The following is a 17,337-nucleotide window of genomic DNA, read 5'->3' as shown; positions in this document are numbered from 1 at the left end:
AGGAAAACAGTTTATCGGATGAATGTCCTGTTCCTTCACACAATGCTACATCCTGACAGCATCATGGTCCCATTCATCTTCACAGGTAGGTGTTAAAGTCTTTGCTGAAGTAGTGAGGGGCTTCCATTGTCCTGTGGTGCCTGTCTGTCTGTCCTGCTCTTAGTGTGGCTTTTGTGTTGCTGGGATGTGAAACTACCCTTAGAACTTTGAGATCTCCTGTCATGTCCATGGGAGCTTAAAGTGTATTCCACTGTCTGTGTGCCGTCTGACCCAGTTCATGAGCTGCTCGGGAATTCTGGGTGTCCTGGTACAATTTGGCCAATTTGCTTTTGTGGGCCTATCGTGGGTTAGCAAATCTTTTCCCACAGACAGAATTGCAAAAATTACAAATCTCCGAGGAAACAACTATTTATACTGTACGAAAAAGAGGCTGTTAATTGGTTGGCAAGTGGATTCTAATTGATAGAGATATTGCTGTGGAGCAAGTACCAGGAAACAGTAACAGGTAAACGTTTTAAAATTCAAACCAGGCAAGTTGACTCTGGTTAGGTAGTTATGAACGTGATGAATTTGTTTTGCAGCTTCGACTATGTACCTTTCCATTTTGGAGCCATTTATTTCACCCATTGTCTTTCCGATTGTCTCTTTACATACCCAGATAGATTTACCTCTAAATATTGAGGCATATAGATACTTACAGCATTTTAAAAACAATTGCCATACAACTGATCTCCTCATTTGCTTCTGTCTGCATTGTGTAAAAACTTGCTCAAACTCAACCAATTTTTCTCCTTCTGCCTTGTTTTGGTGAGTCACAAAGTGGGGCTGTTCATCTGACCTGAATAATATAGGCCAATCATTTCACATAAAATATTAATCAATCATTGACCCTCTGCATCTTTGCTACTTTGTCAGTTTTTATTTTTGTTCTGGCATAATCTAGCAATCAGCCTAATGCCTGAGAAATACTTTGATGAACAGACCAAAGTATTGTGCATGATTGTGACAATTAGCTGATTGCCAGATAAATAAGCATATCTTAATGAATCTGAAGCAGAAAGTGCATTTCTGAGTGACTGATGACTGTTCTTTCCCAATTCAGTCTCTCTTCTAAAAGGACTATTGAAACAAAAGAAAATTGATTTTTTTCAGAGTGAACATATGCCCATTTTTTTTGGCCCACATCGGCTGTTGTTGAACATATTGATTCCTCTGAAAATGTGTTGCTGGAAAAGTGCAGCAGGTCAGGCAGCATCCAAGGAGCAGGAGAATCGACGTTTCAGGCATGAGCCCTTCTTCAGGAATCCTGAAGAAGGGCTCATGCCTGAAACGTCGATTCTCCTGCTCCTTGGATGCTGCCTGACCTGCTGCGCTTTTCCAGCGACACATTTTCTGCTCTGATCTCCAGCATCTGCAGTCCTCCCTTTCTCCCCATATTGATTCCTCCCCTTCTACCTAAAAGGAAACCAATATTCTATGTTAGGGTGTACCAACCCATCCCACCATCCACCTCCAGGCACACCCCACTGTACAATGTTGACTTTGTTCTTGGCAGATGAAAGCCAGAACCTACCGTATCCAGGACCAAGTCTATTCTCCTGCCCATCTGGTAGTTCTTGATAGGTGGGGATACACAGAGACAATCAAAGATTTTCGGTCTTAATTAAGTCTGGCGATCAGTGAATTTATTAACAATGACTTGTGCTCTTCTCCATCAATCTCACAATGTGTTTTTATTTTACAGCTAAATATATCCTTACTTATAATCATATTCTATCATTTGCATTTTATATAAAGAATAAATCATTCACTTCAATATCAAAAATCATTTTACTCACTACCAAAGGAAATTCTTAGTATTACACACAATTCATAAGAGCTTAGTAGGACTCCATCTTTGTTGCAACCAAGTAAGATATTGTTTTTAAGTTAGTGCAACTATCATGAATATATTCTCCAGTAAATTAAATACAAATCATCAACAGAGACAGAAACTTTCAAAGGAACTTAAGATATTGATATTGTTACAATGATTTTGTCACACTTTAATATGAAATAACATTTATTGGACAGAGCAATAACTTAAAATTTAGAGTATTTTTACCTCGAGGTATATTGTAGCTGTTTTGTATTCAGATTAGATGGCCCTCAGGAAAACCCAAGCTTGATGTCTGGGATTCTGGGCTCCACAGTACAGCTGTGGTTTGTGTTCATTATTCTTAAATTTCCCAAATGTCTCTTCTACCTGAGTCATTATAAATTAAATAATTCATACTTGCAAATTTTAAATGTACAAAACCGTTGATACTTGTAAAATTACCATATTGTGTTACTGGCAAACGCTATTTTCACTCCCGCTTTTCTGAAACCAATTCCTATTACTTTATCCTGTTTGAAAAAGTAGCATCAAATAGGTTAGGAATTCAGAATATTGCAAGAGTCATGAGATGCATTTCCAATGCTTCGATGCAGCCTTTTGGTGGTCATTACTTGTCTTTGTCCCATGGTTGGTACCGAGGTTTGCAACTGAAGGACAATGGTATTTTTGTACATAAGCCAGGGTAATGCTCCAAATGTTGTGAAAAGACATGAATGCATACATTTAGAGTCCTTGTGTGTGATAGATGTCACAAATTTGCTTTTAGTCAGGTCTATCAGAAATGTGGACCTTGCTATCTCCCATGTCACAAGCATTTAGCAGATCTGCTGAAATGCAATGTTCTGATTATTTTCTGCAAAGATTCAATAATTAATGATTGGCTTTCAAATTTCAGAGGTTTCCACATCAGCAGAATTCGGTTTGTAATTGGGATTAAAAACTGGATGCAAAGCAGGAACGAGGTAAACATGCACTCTTATTTGATGTTGCTATCTTAATTCCATCTGGTTTAGAATTCTTCAGATCAGGGTCCCATGAGGAATACAGTACAACTCTCAAAACAATGCTCATTTTGGTGGGCAAATGAATGGCAAAATAAGGTAATGAGCCACACAAATAAAGACAGCCTCAAATTCATTCTGCCTCAGCTACTGGGACAAAGACAGGTGAGCCAAGTGAGGAGAGATAGCTGGTAAGATTATATGCATCAGCAAGGTTAAAATCAGGATTGGTGAAAGAGCTTGTTATAATACACAGTTAACATGACAAGTGAGAAGTGGACATTCGGACAATGTCCAAAGGGTAGAAATTTGTTTGGGGTGGAATTGAATCAATTACATGCTATACCACCTCCTTGATATTGAGTTACCAGAAGACCATATGATAAAGGTGCAGAAGTAGACCATTCAGCCCACTGAGTCTGATCCCAATGAGATCATGGCTGATTAAAAATATATCCACTTTCCTCGCTATCCCCATAACACTTAGAACAGTACAGCACAGTACAGGTCCTTCAGCCTACAATGTTATGCCGAGCATTTAGAGTCCTAGAGATGTACAGCATGGAAACAGACCCTTCAGTCCAACCTGTCCATGCCGACTAGATATCCCACCCCAATCTAGTCCCACCTGCCAGCACCCGGCCCATATCCCTTCAAACCCTTCCTATTCATATACCCATCCAAATGCCTCTTAAATGCTGTAATTGTACCGGCCTCCACCACATCCTCTGGCAGCTCATTCCATACACGTATCACCCTCTGCGTGAAAAAGTTGCCCCTTAGGTCTCTTTTATATCTTTCCCCTCTCACCCTAAACCTATGCCCTCTAGTTCTGGACTCGCCCACCCCAGGGAAAAGATTTTGCCTATTTATCCTATCCATGCCCCTCAATTTTGTAAACCACTATAAAGTCACCCCTCAGCCTCCGACGATCCAGGGAAAACAGCCCCAGTCTGTTCAGCCTCTCCCTGTAGCTCAAATCCTCCAACCCTGGCAACATTCTTGTAAATCTTTTCTGAACCATTTCGAGTTTCACAACGTCTTTCCAAAAGGAAGGAGACCAGAATTGCACGCAATATTCCAACCTAACCAATGTCCTATACAGCCACAACATGATTTAACCTTTTTGCTTTCCCCTCTTAAATTACCTTTCTATGGACCTCTTCCCATAATTATGTTTTATGCAAGACTTGGAAGCAACAACAAATAACTTCAAGGCCAGAAAAAGACATAATAAGTTCATACAATGTTGCAGCTAGTGGACTAATTCAGCCCTTCAAGTCTGCTCTACCATCCAATGGGAACATGTCTGATCAGTTAATCCTCAAATCCACTTTATCCCATCATTACCTTTGATTCCTTTCCTGATTAAAAATCTGTCTGTCTCAGCTTTGAATATATTAAATGTCCCAACCTTTCAGCCCTTTGCAGGAAAGAATCCCAAACAATCACTACACTCTGACAGAAGAAATTCTTCTTTATTTTTGTCTTAAATGGATGTTCTCTTATTGTGGGATTAAACCCATGGCTCATGACTCTCCCACAACATTTCTGTATCTACACTGTTATGACCCCTAAGAGTCTTGGATGTTTTAAGACAGACTCCTCTTATACTTCTAAACTCCAATGAGTACAGGCCCAACCTCCTTGGCCTTTCCTCAGCAGATAGTACATCCATCATACCACACCATTTCAATATTATTAGGAGCAGTGCTTGGTGGGGTTTGGTGGTTTGTGAATATTGTGCTTATCAGGATGCGGAGAAATTGACTACTTTCTCATATTAGGCACTCCATGCTAGCATTCCAAGATCTGCAACTGGTTCCATATGCCTTAGACCCGATCTCTAATTGATCTGTTTATGGAACATTTTTCCATTCTGATACCCATGAGTAGCAAACCAGAGGAAAATGTATTCAGTCAGCCCTCCCATTTATCTCTCCACCCTGGAGGCTTCCTGCCTCTATTCCTGATGAAGGGCTTTTGCCCGAAACATCGATTTTCCTGCTCCTCGGATGCTGCCAGACCTGCTGTGCTTTTCCAACATCACACTGATCTAAACTCTGGTTTCCATCATTTGCAGGCCTCACTTTTGCCTAGTTGATATTAACCTTACTGCGAATCCTCTTGCAAGGATGCCTACCTTGAAGAAGTTCTCCTCCTCTCTCCACAAGAGTCTCAGTGAGTCTCTCTTTCACTGCAACCTCCAGGTCATCTCCTCCCCTCCCATTTATCTCTCCACCCTGGAGGTTTCCTGCCTCTATTCCTGATGAAGGGCTTTTGCCTGAAACGTCGATTTTCCTGCTCCTCGGATGCTGCCTGACCTGCTGTGCTTTTCCAGCATCACACTGATCTAAACTCTGATTTCCAGCATCTGCAGTCCTCACTTTCGCCTATTCCTCCAGTGTTTAGTTTGCTATTCCATCTCATTAGATCAGGCAGATTCCAGGGCTCAGGGTTGAAAAATCCAATAAAAAACAAGCCAATGTTCAACCCATTACAAATTCACCAAGAATCCACTACAGGTTTCACATGGGCATGATGATAAAATCACATCAGATAAATCAATTTTTTGGTTGCACTGCAATATTTACACCATGTACTGAACCTTCAGATAAAATTATTCCCTCTTTACCCATGCCAATACCGATATTTTTAACAAAATCAATGCAAGTAAATGCTACACATTGATGGCTCTGGGAATTTCAATTCTGCTTATAAAGCAAATTGGCACAACTTACTGGAGGTCTGCTTGCAGCTGAGAGATATTGTCATATAGGCTAAAGTCAGGACACACTGCGGTGGCTTGACATTGATGGAAGTTGCTTACCGAAGCCTGCAAACCCGATATTGTCAAAGCAGATCACATTACCAAAGCCATAAATTATTGAAAAACATTCAGTAGGAAACATTTGAATGAGAAAATGGATTACATTATTACATCAAGTTCCTCAGGAAACAACCTCTTTTCATTAAAGCATAGCCAAGTGTCCTGAAAATGACATATTTAGTTTCCACTTTCTGGTGTGTACCTTATTAATAATCTGATATTCCACCCTTCAATCTTTAACTTGCATCATGTTAAATCATTTGCAGCTTTAAGAGATACCAGTTATAGCATGACATTATTACATTTCCAGGATCAAGGACAACAGAGAATCATACACTGAATATAGAAAATACAAAACATGAAATTTCCATTGTAGTTATCAGCCTTACTCTTATCACTGACTGTGTAGTACACTCTCCATCCTACATATGAACAATGAGCTATGATAGTATCAGGTTCACATACTGGATAAAGGGAATGTCAAACACTTCAATAATTGGCACCTTCTGTCCATTACCAATAATTGTATCAACTGATACCTAGCAAGCATGTTTTTATTTATTTATTAACAGGATATGGATGGCATTGACTAGACAGGCATTCATTAGCCATCTCTAATTGCCTAGAGTGCAGTTAAGAGTCAACCACATTGCTATGGGTCTGGAGTCACATATAGAACAGATCAGATAAGAATGGCAGTTTCCTTCCTTCAAGGCTATTAATGAAGCAGATGGGTTTTTTTTCCAGACAATCTACAATGGTTTCATGGTCATCATTAAACTCATAACAGCCCCATGTTAATACCAGTAGCCCATATGATTTTCATATTGCTCTTTGTAAATTCACTGATTCAGCTTTCCACAAAGTTGGAAAGAACATCACTTGATTTTGTATTTGCCTTTCAAGCTTAAGCTGGTGGACACCTCTGACACAAAATGTTACATTACTTCAGCCCCAAAAGTTTTCACTATGATTATAAATAGAGAACTTTTGAGGATTCAAATCTATCCAAAAGTACTGGCGTTCTCTAATCTTCAGTTCCAAACATTTAATTAATACAGGGTCCACTTTGGAGTCAAATTTATTAGCAAACCAATGGCCATAGTCAAGGAGCCACCTGAGCTCAGCAGAGCCGTAGATGCAGACACTGCGGCGGTGAGTGCCTGTGCAGGGTGGGTATAGCGCCTCCTCCAGGTAGCTCCATTTCACCAGCCTAACCTTACTCTGCAGATCAGTCACTTCAGCCTCCGAGCGGGAGATCTCACCTGGCACCCCAGGAACCCGGACCATGCTTGCCCAGAAGTGCTCATCTGGTGAGTATGTATCTGCGGACCAGGCAAGAAAATCTTTGGCCACCACACTGGAAGTGATGTATTTGGCAAAATCATAACTCAAAACAAAATAGGCACTGCCAGTAAATACTTCAATATTATGGGGGGCGGGCTCCTTCTCAACATCAGTTTTGATGAGTACCTGTCCATCTTCGTTTGAATTATCTGAAAGCTTGTAATGATACAAGAATCGCTCTTTTTTAGTATCGCTGGGTTTCATAGATTCCAACATGTTAGCTCCATTCAGTTTCTTCAAGTCAGACACCAGTTCAAAATTGGACCTCAATGGTAAATCTTGGCCACACAAGTTGATCACATACTTCCATTGGACAGACAACTCAAGAAGATCAGACAAACAATTAAGATCTGCTTGTAGTCTGGAAATGTGAGCATAATGTACCAACTCCAACTTTGATGCAATGAACACATTCGGAAAGCACTTGGCTAAGTTATCCATGGCGGATTTGAATGAGTTTGAGGATTTCTGGTCATAATGAATGCAGTATATATTCTGAGGCATGTAAATCATTTTTAAGCTCCTTTCCACCATAACAGCATCTTTATGAACCACTATAGAAAATGCCAAAGGGTACTCCTTTTCCACTTCCGAGATGAGATTGTTTTGATATCCTCTTAGCAAAAGATATTGATCACAGTCAGATGTCATCAACTCAACATCTTCGTCTTCCAGATCAATAATATTACCCTTACGTATTTCTAACGTTTTACCCACTTCCACTGGGCTACATTCATAGATGGCAGTGCAATTAATTTGAAGGTTTAGTTGCAAGTACTTGCTGTTCTTTCTATTGTGCACATACTGAGAGGTGCTCCAGAAAGGTTCGACCAACCATGTTTTCTGTGAACCTACGACCATTCCATGATTGTAGAGAAGTTTTAATAGGCAGGGCAGTGCAAAGGACAAAAGCAGTAAAGTTATCTTCTTCAGCTTAAATTTCACAGTTGAACACTTGCAAAGCATTCTGCAAAATGTAAAAACACCATTGGCTATCAGTACAATCAAATTTGGGCATCATTTAGAATACAAGACTTTCATGCTTTAAGTTTAAATACAATCATCGAGCCATTCAGATCCACGTGGCCCAACATTTTCTTGAATCCTTCAGTTAGTCTCACCATTCTTTCTCCTTATTCTTGAAAATGTTTGACCTTCAAGTAATTTTTCAATTTTGATTTAAAGGTCACAATTAAATTGACATTCATTTCCCCATCAGACAGTGCAGTCAATATCTGAGACCTTTGTTGAGTACAAAGGTTTTTGCTCTAGTCACCTCTAGTTCTTCTTTTCAAATCATCTTAAATGTGTGCTTTCAGCCCTTGACAATAATTTCACTTTATTCATTGTATCTAAAGCCTTTATGATCTTAAACACGTCGATTAAATATCCTATTTGCTAGTTCTAAGGAGAATAACCTCAGCTTCTCCAGTTAATACATTGATATATTGATTTTTTTTGTCACATGTACTTAAGTACAGTGAAAAGCTTTGTTTGTCAGCAGTACAGACAGATCATAATAAGCAAGGACATACAGATCATAGGGTGGAAAAAAAACTTGGACAGAGTAAGGTATACAAGTTATACTGTACAGGATGTGCGCTAGGCAGGATCAACATTAACAAGATCAGCATTATTTGAAGTTGGGAGAGTCCACTCATCGGTCTAATAACAGCAGAGAAAAAGTTGTTCTTGAAACTGCTGGTGCATGTGATCAAGCTTCTGTATCTTCTGTGGAACTGTAACCAGGGCTAGTGAATTTCTGGAATGAGCAAAACTCTTTCGTATCCTTGACAAAGCTTTCCCTAAAGTACGGTGCCCGGAATTACACTTAATACTCCATTTGGGGATGAACTAGTGCTTTACGTAGGTTTAGCAGTAACATCCTGACTTTGTACTTTCAGGGCTGATTTATTCAAAATGCCGGATTCCCTAGCCCCACCTCCTGATCGAAAGGTCCAGAGGAAGACTGCTGAGGGGACAACCTGGACACTTGGCATGGGCCTCCCGGAGTTAAATCCAAGTGGTGATGAGATGAGCATTAATCAGCCACTGTCAGTCAGGCTGCCCAACCACTGCTTTATCAACCAGGTAGGGAGGTAGGGAGTGCTTGCCTGCTGGACCTTCAATTCATCTGCAGGGGGTAACATTACATCTGGCTCACTGCATCTATCAAGATCAGGATCCCAAGTGTTTTTATTATTTGTTTTTAGTGTAATTATTTATTTGTTAAACTTTTCAGCCACGTTCAAAGATTTTTAGAACATAGAACATAGAAGAATACAGCGCAGTACAGGCCCTTCAGCCCTCGATGTTGCGCCGATCAAAGCCCACCTAACCTACACTAACCCACTATCCTCCATATACCTATCCAATGCCCGCTTAAATACCCATAAAGAGGGAGAGTCCACTACTGCTACTGGCAGGGCATTCCATGAACTTACGACTCGCTGAGTGAAGAACCTACCCCTAACATCAGTCCTATATCTAGCCCCCCCTTAATTTAAAGCTATGCCCCCTTGTAATAGCTGACTCCATACGTGGAAAAAGGTTCTCACTGTCAACCCTATCTAACCCCCTAATCATCTTGTACACCTCTATCAAATCACCCCTAAACCTTCTTTTCTCCAATGAAAACAACCCCAAGTGCCTCAGCCTTTCCTCATAGGATTTTCCTACCATACCAGGCAACATCCTGGTAAACTTCCTCTGCACCCGTTCCAGTGCCTCCACATCCTTCCTATAGTATGGCGACCAAAACTGCACACAATATTCCAGATGCGGCCGCACCAGAGTCTTATACAACTGCAGCATGACCTCAGGACTCCGGAACTCAATTCCTCTACCAATAAAAGCCAGTACGCCATATGCCTTCTTCACTGCACTATTTACCTGGGTGGCAACTTTCAGAGATCTGTGTACATGGACACCAAGATCCCTCTGCTCTTCCACACTACCAAGTAGTCTACCATTAGCACAGTAATCCATCTTTTTATTACTCTTACCAAAATGAATCACTTCACACTTAGCTACATTGAACTCCATTTGCCACCTTTCTGCCCAGCTCTGCAGCTTCTCTATATCCCGCTGTAACCTGCCATATCCTTCCTCACTGTCTACAACTCCTCCGACTTTCGTATCATCCGCAAACTTGCTCACCCAACCTTCTAACCCTTCCTCCAGGTCATTTATAAAAATGACAAACAGCAATGGTCCCAAAACAGATCCTTGCGGAACACCGCTAGTGACGGCACTCCAAGATGAACCTTTGCCATCAACTACTACCCTCTGTCTTCTTCCAGAGAGCCAATTCCTAATCCAAACCTCCAACTCACCCTCAATGCCATATCTCTGTATCTTTGTTTGAACAAATCCAAATCTCTGTCTTCTTGGAGCTCCTTTAAATCTATAGGAGTTGGGAGGTCATGTTGCAGCTGTACAGGGCATTAGTTCGGACACTTTTGGAATATTGGGTGTAATTCTGGTCACCCTCCTATAGGAAGGATGTTGTTAAACTTGAAAGGGTTCAGAAAAGAATTACAAGGACATTGCCAGAGTTGGAGGTTATGAGCTATAAGGAGAGGCTGAGTAGGCTGGGGCTGTTTTCCCTGGAGCATCAGAGGCTGAGGGGTTATCTTATAGAGGTTTATAAAATCATGAGGGGCATGGATAGGATAAATAGACAAAGTCTCTTCCCTGCGTTGGGAGTCCAGAACTAGAGGGCATAGGTTTAGGGTGAGAGGGGAAAGATTTAAAGGGACCTAAGGGGCAACGTTTCCATGCAAAGGGTGGTATGTGTATGGAATGAGCTGCCAGAGGAAGTGGTGGAGGCTGGCACAATTGCAACATCTAAAAGGCATCTGGATGGGTATATGGATAGGAAGGATTTAAAGGGATATGGGCCAAGTGCTGGCAAATGGGACCAGATTAGGTTAGGATATCTGGTCAGCATGGACGAGTTGGACTGAAGGGTCTGTTTCCATGTTGTATATTTCTATGACTCTGTGACTCCAGTTATCTCTTCCTATATCGAAGGCAGGTATGTGTGAAATGGGATACTGAGCCTGCACTTAATGGTGCATTCTCTTTGGAGCCAACCTCTTATTTGGTAACTTCTTTGTTTACCAGGCAGGCAGCCTGAACAAGAGCTGAGTGCTGTTGTTGCAGGTCAGGAACCAAAAATAAACTCCTACTACAGTAGTCCCACTGTCCCACATTAGGCCGGTGAGCCCTGATGTTGTGACATTTCAAATGATCATCCAAGTACTTTTGTAAGGTTGTAAGGTTATCTGCCTTAACTACCCACCCAGGCAGTGCATTCCACCTTTGGATGAAAAAGGTTTTCTTCAAATCCTCTCTAAACTCATTCCTTTCACTCTAAAATTATGCACCCTTGTTATTAATCCTCCAACTAAAGGAAACAATTGCTTTCTATTCACCCTCGTCATGCCCTTCAAAGTTTTATATACCTCAGTCAGGACCCCCCCTCAATCTCCACTATTCCAAAGAAAAGCCTGAGCTTATTCAATTAAAATGCTCCATCCCAAACAACATATTGGTTTATGTCCTCTGCACCCCCTCCAGTGCAATCCTGTCCTTCCTATAGTGTGATGACTAGAACTGCACAGAGTACTCCAGCTGTGGCTAAAACAAAGTCTGTACAGCTCCAACATAACATCCCTGTTCTTACAATGTATGCTATTACTGATAAAGGCAAGTGCTCTGTATGCCTTCCTAACTACCCTATTAACCTGACCTGCCACCTTCAGGGATGTGTGGACAAGAACTCCAAGATTAGATTAGATTAGATTCCCTCCAGTGTGGAAACAGGCCCTTCAGCCCAACAAGTCCACACCGACCCTCCGAAGAGCAACCCACCCAGTCCCATTCCTCTACGTTTACCCCTGACTAATGCACCTCGTACTATGGGCAATTTAGCATGGCCAATTCACCTAACTTGCACATCTACGGAATGTGGGAAGAAAACAGAGCACCCGGAGGAAACCCATGCAGACACGAGGAAAACATGCAAATTCCACACACACAGTTGCCCGGGGTGGGAATTGAACCCGGGTACCTGGCGCTGTGAGGCAGTAGTGCTAACCACATCCTTCTGTTCCTCTGAGCTTACTACAATCCTACCATTCATTGAGTTCTCCCTTGTCTCGTTCCATCTTTCAAAGTGTAATAGATCACATTTATAAGGATTAAATTCCATCTACCACTGATCTGACCATCTGGCCAATCCATTTATCTCCTCCTGCAATCTAACACCTTCCTCTCACTGTCAACTATCCAATTACTCTTTGAGTCATCCACAAAGTTACTTACCATCACTCCCACATTCTTCTCAATATCATTTATGAATATCAAGAAAGATAATGAACCCAACAGTGATTCCTGTGGTACACCATTGGACACCAGTCTTACCAACAGCATTCTATCACTCCACTCTGTCTCCTGCCATAAGGCCAATTTTGGATCCAACTTACCAAGTTACCCTGAATCCCATATGCTTTGACCTTCTTTATCAGTCTCCCAATTGGGACCAAATGTCTTACTGAAATCCATATTAAATGATATCAACTGCACTACGTTTTACACAGAGGATGTTAACATGCAGCTGGGGAGGTGATAGAAGCAGATAGTGATGCTTCAGAGGCATTTAGATGGACACATGAACAAGCAAAAAATAGAGGGATATGGACCATGGACAGGGAAACAGGATTAGTTTAGAATGGCATCATATTGGGCACAGACATGGTGTTCCATCTTCTATGTACCCTCATCCTCACACCTGGCCACCTCTCCGAATAATTCCACCAGATTTGTTAGATATTACCTCCCTCTGACAAAGTCATGTTTACTCTCCTTGTTCAAACCTTGCCTCTCAAATTAGAGATTAATTTTCGCTTTCATTATTTTCTCCAATAATTACCCTGTACTGATATTAGATTCACTGGTCCATTGTCTCTTGGTTTATTGCTATCATCCTGCTTTTAAAGTGGAACGACATTTGCTTTCCTCCAGTTTTCTGGCACCTCCCCTGTAGCCACAGACAATGTGAAGATTTGGGTCAGGTCCCCTATAATTTCCTCCTTCATTTACCAAACCAGCCTGGGATACATCTCATCCGAATCTGGGGATTTGTCCAGTTTTGAATTTGCCAAAATCTCCAATATCTTCTCGTTTCTTTTTTAATCAATCTGCTCAAGAACTTCACAGTCTATCTTCTTGAATTCTATGCTTGCGTGCTCCTTTTCCTGATTAAAGACAGATGTTAAATGCTCATTTACTCAATACACTCTGTCAATGTCTGCTGGCTTTGCACACAGATTTCCCCCAGGCCCTAATATGCCCTACGCTTCTGCTGGGTTATTCCCTTCCCCTGATATAGAATATCTTGGGATTCTCTCTAATCTTGACAGCCAGCATTTTGTCATTCCCCCTCTCTTTGCTCTCCTAATTACTTTCTTGAGCTCCTCCCTGCACTTCCTATACTCCTCTCAGGCCTCCCTTTATACCTGTTATGTGTCTCTCTTTTCATTTTTATTCGGTCGTGAAAAGTCCCAGACATTCAGGGCTTGTCACTCTTTCATTTCACCCTAAAGGGAGCACTTTGGGCCAGTACTCTCCCCAATTCCTTTTTGAATACCTCCCACTGTAGGTTTATCCTCAAGTCATTGTTCCTAGTTTATTTTGGCCAGATCCTGCTATATTTTTATAAAATTTGCCTTCGTCAGCAATCGCTTGCTAATGAGTATGATTGCCCAACTAGGAAATTCTGGGACATTGGTCATGGGTTCTGTGCTGGTGGGCTGATGAGCCCCATTCCCTACCACACATTCGGCAAGTGCTTCCAGGAGGTGGAATCGGCTGGTGGCCTTGATTCTGTTTTATCTCAATCCAAAACCCTTTTTTGCAGACCATCTTTCTCCTTTCCTCTCACAAATTATGACATATGATGTTGTGGTCACTGTCACTAAGATGCTCCACCACTGTCACCTCAAACACCAGTCTGCCTTCATTCTCCAGAATTAGGTCCAGCACTGCACTGTTCCTTGTTCGACCACCGACATATTAACATAAAAAGTTCTCACGAATACATTTCAAAAAATCTGCCCCTTTTAAACCCATTACACTATAATTATCCCAATTGATATTGGGGTATTGGAAGCCCCTAATATAATGACCCTATTATTACTTTTACATGCCTTTTGAATTGTCTACATATCTGCTCCTCTATTTCTCACTGACTGTTTGGGGGCCTATCATTCACTCCTAACAATGTGACTGCCCCCTTTTTTATTCCTAAGTTCTACCCACAAAGCCTCATTGACGATCTGTCCTTGATGTCATCCCTCATTTCTGCAGTAACTGACTCTCTACCTAATAACATAACAACACTTCCACATTTATACCCTCCCCTGTCCTTCCTGAAGATCCCAGAGCCTGGATTGGCCAGTTCTGTCCCTTCCTCAATCATGTCTCTGTGACGGCAACAACATCACAGTTCCATGAGTCTAACCACACCCTCAACTCATCTGTCTTACTTATCATACTCCTGCCTTTAAAGTACAGGCCACCTAGCCTCGCCTCGCTCTCTTGTGACACAACATAGAAAAGGAACCAAGGTAGTGAGAATTCAGCTAAGTTGTGCTAAGTTGCTATTGAACTAACCCACTGTGACCCCTGGCCCTGCTGAACAGCACAAGCAAACCCACCTGCAAGGCTGTTAGTCCCATTCTGGTTCAGACCATCCCACTTTCATCCTCCCCAGAAACTGTCCCAGTGATCCCGGAATCTAAAACACTCCTTCCTGCACCAACTCTTGAGCTGTGTTTAGCTGCCCTGTTTTCCTATTTCTGTAATCACTAGCCTGTAGCATTGGGAGTAATCCTGAGATTACAACCTTCAAGGACTTGCTTCTTAATCTATTGCCTGGCTCCCCGAACTCTTGATGTAAAGCCTTATCCCTCGTTCTACCTATATCATTCACACCAAATGTGTACAACAACCTCTGTCTTATTACCCTTCAAGAAGCCCTGTAGCCAGTGAAATCCCTATTTCCAGGCTACTATGGGATTTGAATGCACTTCCTCAGACCATTAGCCTGCACCACTTGATCACTAATCCAGGGACAACACTACGTCACCATCTCCCATCACCAACAAGATGTGGCTAGTGGAGACATTCAGTGATGGTAACACCTTTGAATTAAGTTGGGATATTGTTGGCCTCAGTTCTTACGAACGATGTGATGGTGGGGATGATCACTTCGGGAGCATATATGCTATTTCCCAACAACAACTCAAATCTGGATGTGTCCAGATCTTGCTACATACGGACATAAATAGCTTCAATATCTGAGACATTGCAAATGGTGCTAAACGTGGCAATCATCAGCAAACATCCCAATTCTGACCACATGATAGAGGGTAAACCATGGATGAAGCATGTTAAGGTGATTGGACTTAGGTTTCTGCCCTGAGAAACCCCTGCAGAGATGTCCTGGAGATGAGCTGACTGACCTCCATTGACCACAGCCACCGTCCCATATGTTTTATAACTGCATGTATTCAGCCATTGGACAGTGTTCCCAAACCAAACCCCACTGATGTCAGGAGGGCGTGTCACATACTCCCATCACCTCTATAATTCAGCTCGTGTGTCGTTTATAAAAATATATTTAACTACTTTTCATGTATCAAAATTACAAATCGAGATAAAGTGTTCTTTTTTGAAGAGATTTCGAACAAACTAAAGAGAGACAGTTCCCAGCAGTTTACTTCATCTGCTGAGTTCCTCAAGGGCTTGTTAAACCGACTCTTTCCGTAAAAGGTTGTGTCACGAGTAGTGAGGAAGCTGATGGGAAGCAGGGCTCACTTCTGTGCCATGTGTTACTGTGGCGAAACTTCAAGCCGAGGCGAGATTGCGGAAGTAGGTGTCTTGAAATAAAAATGAAACCTAAAACGCTCAAGCCTTCACGGGGAGAACCCTTTCAGATTCCTCTCGGCCGGTGACTGAACTCCCATTTCCCAACAAAACCGAGGAACTCGCTTTGAAATTCCAAGAAAAAGTAGAAATGGACTCAAATGAGCATTTTGTGGAGTGAGGGAGGAGGTGAAGGGGTGAGGGAGGAGGTGAAGGGGGGGGGGGGGGGGTTGGACGGCTCGCTGTGATCTCCAGTATTTTTCTCTTGTCAGTACAGATTGCAGCATCTGCAGTAACGTGTTCCTACTCTCTGTGCTGGAAGGAGCCCACGCCAAGCCAACGGGTCACACAGTTGGTGCAACTTGAACCAGTTACCACTGACACGTCCCACCCACCAACAGGGCGGATATGAACTCCAGCTGGGGAAAAGGCCAAATCGAAAAAAACTAACTAACTCCACCGTGCAATTCCACACGCGGGGCTAGACCCAAGTGCACAAGGTGGGAGTCCACATGTGAGAGAATGGCTCGCCTCCCTTATTCTGGAATGGCTCTGACTTCCAAGACCAAGAAAGATCCCAGTCTCCACCATGGCCCACCCCCCCACGAGCTGTCAGTGCGACTCCTGTCATCTATAGGAGCCAATGACCTGCCCCCTCCAGCTTACCTCTGTCGGTCTGCCAGCCTGTGTTACTATCTCTCTCACACACACCCCCACATCCAAGCAGAGTCACTTGCGAAAGTATAGTGGCGCTGGACTCTTTGGGAATGTTCCGAGGGAACTCTTCAGCAGCTCCGTACGCCGCCAGCTCCTTCATTGAGCTGCCGCTGTCGGCTTCCCGGCGCCGGGACTGGCGGGGAGCGGCGCGAAAGCTCTCCGTCAGTCAGCCAGGCTGCTGTCATTCGCTTCGGAGCATCGACTCGTACTGCAGCTCTCCGCTGTTTCCCCGCGTCCTGTCCAATCCACTGGGTCTTGTGGAGCACTGTACAGCACGCCATAGATTTGATCACAACAGAGACACACCCACCAGTCATCTCCCAAACCGGCAGGAACATTATCACCTCAGAGTGACTGAGGGCACTCAGAAAACACTGATTTCCCCCTATCTGCAATCCCCCCCCCCCCCCCCCTCATTCCCTGTCTTCAGGGGGAGGCCTGCCTTATTTAACTCCTAGTTACAAAGTGGTGAGTGTTCACGTTCCCTGTGCTCACTGTACAGGATGTGGAGGTGCCGGTGTTGGACTGGACAAAGTTGCTCTGAAAGCTGGTACAATCCTTCCAAATACACCCATTTGCACCATAACCTAATGTTGGGTGATTTTTAACACTGTAAAGGATATAGACAC

General features: G+C 42.7%; 1 protein-coding gene across 1 annotated transcript; it reads right to left on the bottom strand.

Moving 5' to 3' along the window:
* Positions 1-1,578: 1,578 nt before the first annotated feature.
* Positions 1,579-16,947, bottom strand: LOC140453325 (beta-1,3-galactosyl-O-glycosyl-glycoprotein beta-1,6-N-acetylglucosaminyltransferase 4-like). The gene is made up of 2 exons (XM_072547876.1): positions 16,658-16,947; positions 1,579-8,024 (listed from the first exon to the last, which is right to left on the bottom strand). The coding sequence occupies exon 2, from the start codon at positions 8,021-8,023 to the stop codon at positions 6,659-6,661; it is 1,365 nt and encodes a 454-aa protein (XP_072403977.1). The 5' UTR covers position 8,024; positions 16,658-16,947; the 3' UTR covers positions 1,579-6,658.
* Positions 16,948-17,337: the final 390 nt, after the last annotated feature.

This window comes from Chiloscyllium punctatum, chromosome 2 (genome assembly GCF_047496795.1).
Source record: "Chiloscyllium punctatum isolate Juve2018m chromosome 2, sChiPun1.3, whole genome shotgun sequence".
Taxonomy (NCBI): domain Eukaryota; kingdom Metazoa; phylum Chordata; class Chondrichthyes; order Orectolobiformes; family Hemiscylliidae; genus Chiloscyllium; species Chiloscyllium punctatum.
Note: the sequence above shows the minus strand (reverse complement) of the source record. Positions and strands in the feature narration are given on the sequence as shown.

Coding starts and splice junctions, on each gene's coding strand:
- LOC140453325 (XM_072547876.1), bottom strand. CDS start 8,023: ATGCTTTGCAAGTGTTCAACTGTGAAATTTAAGCTGAAGAAGATAACT.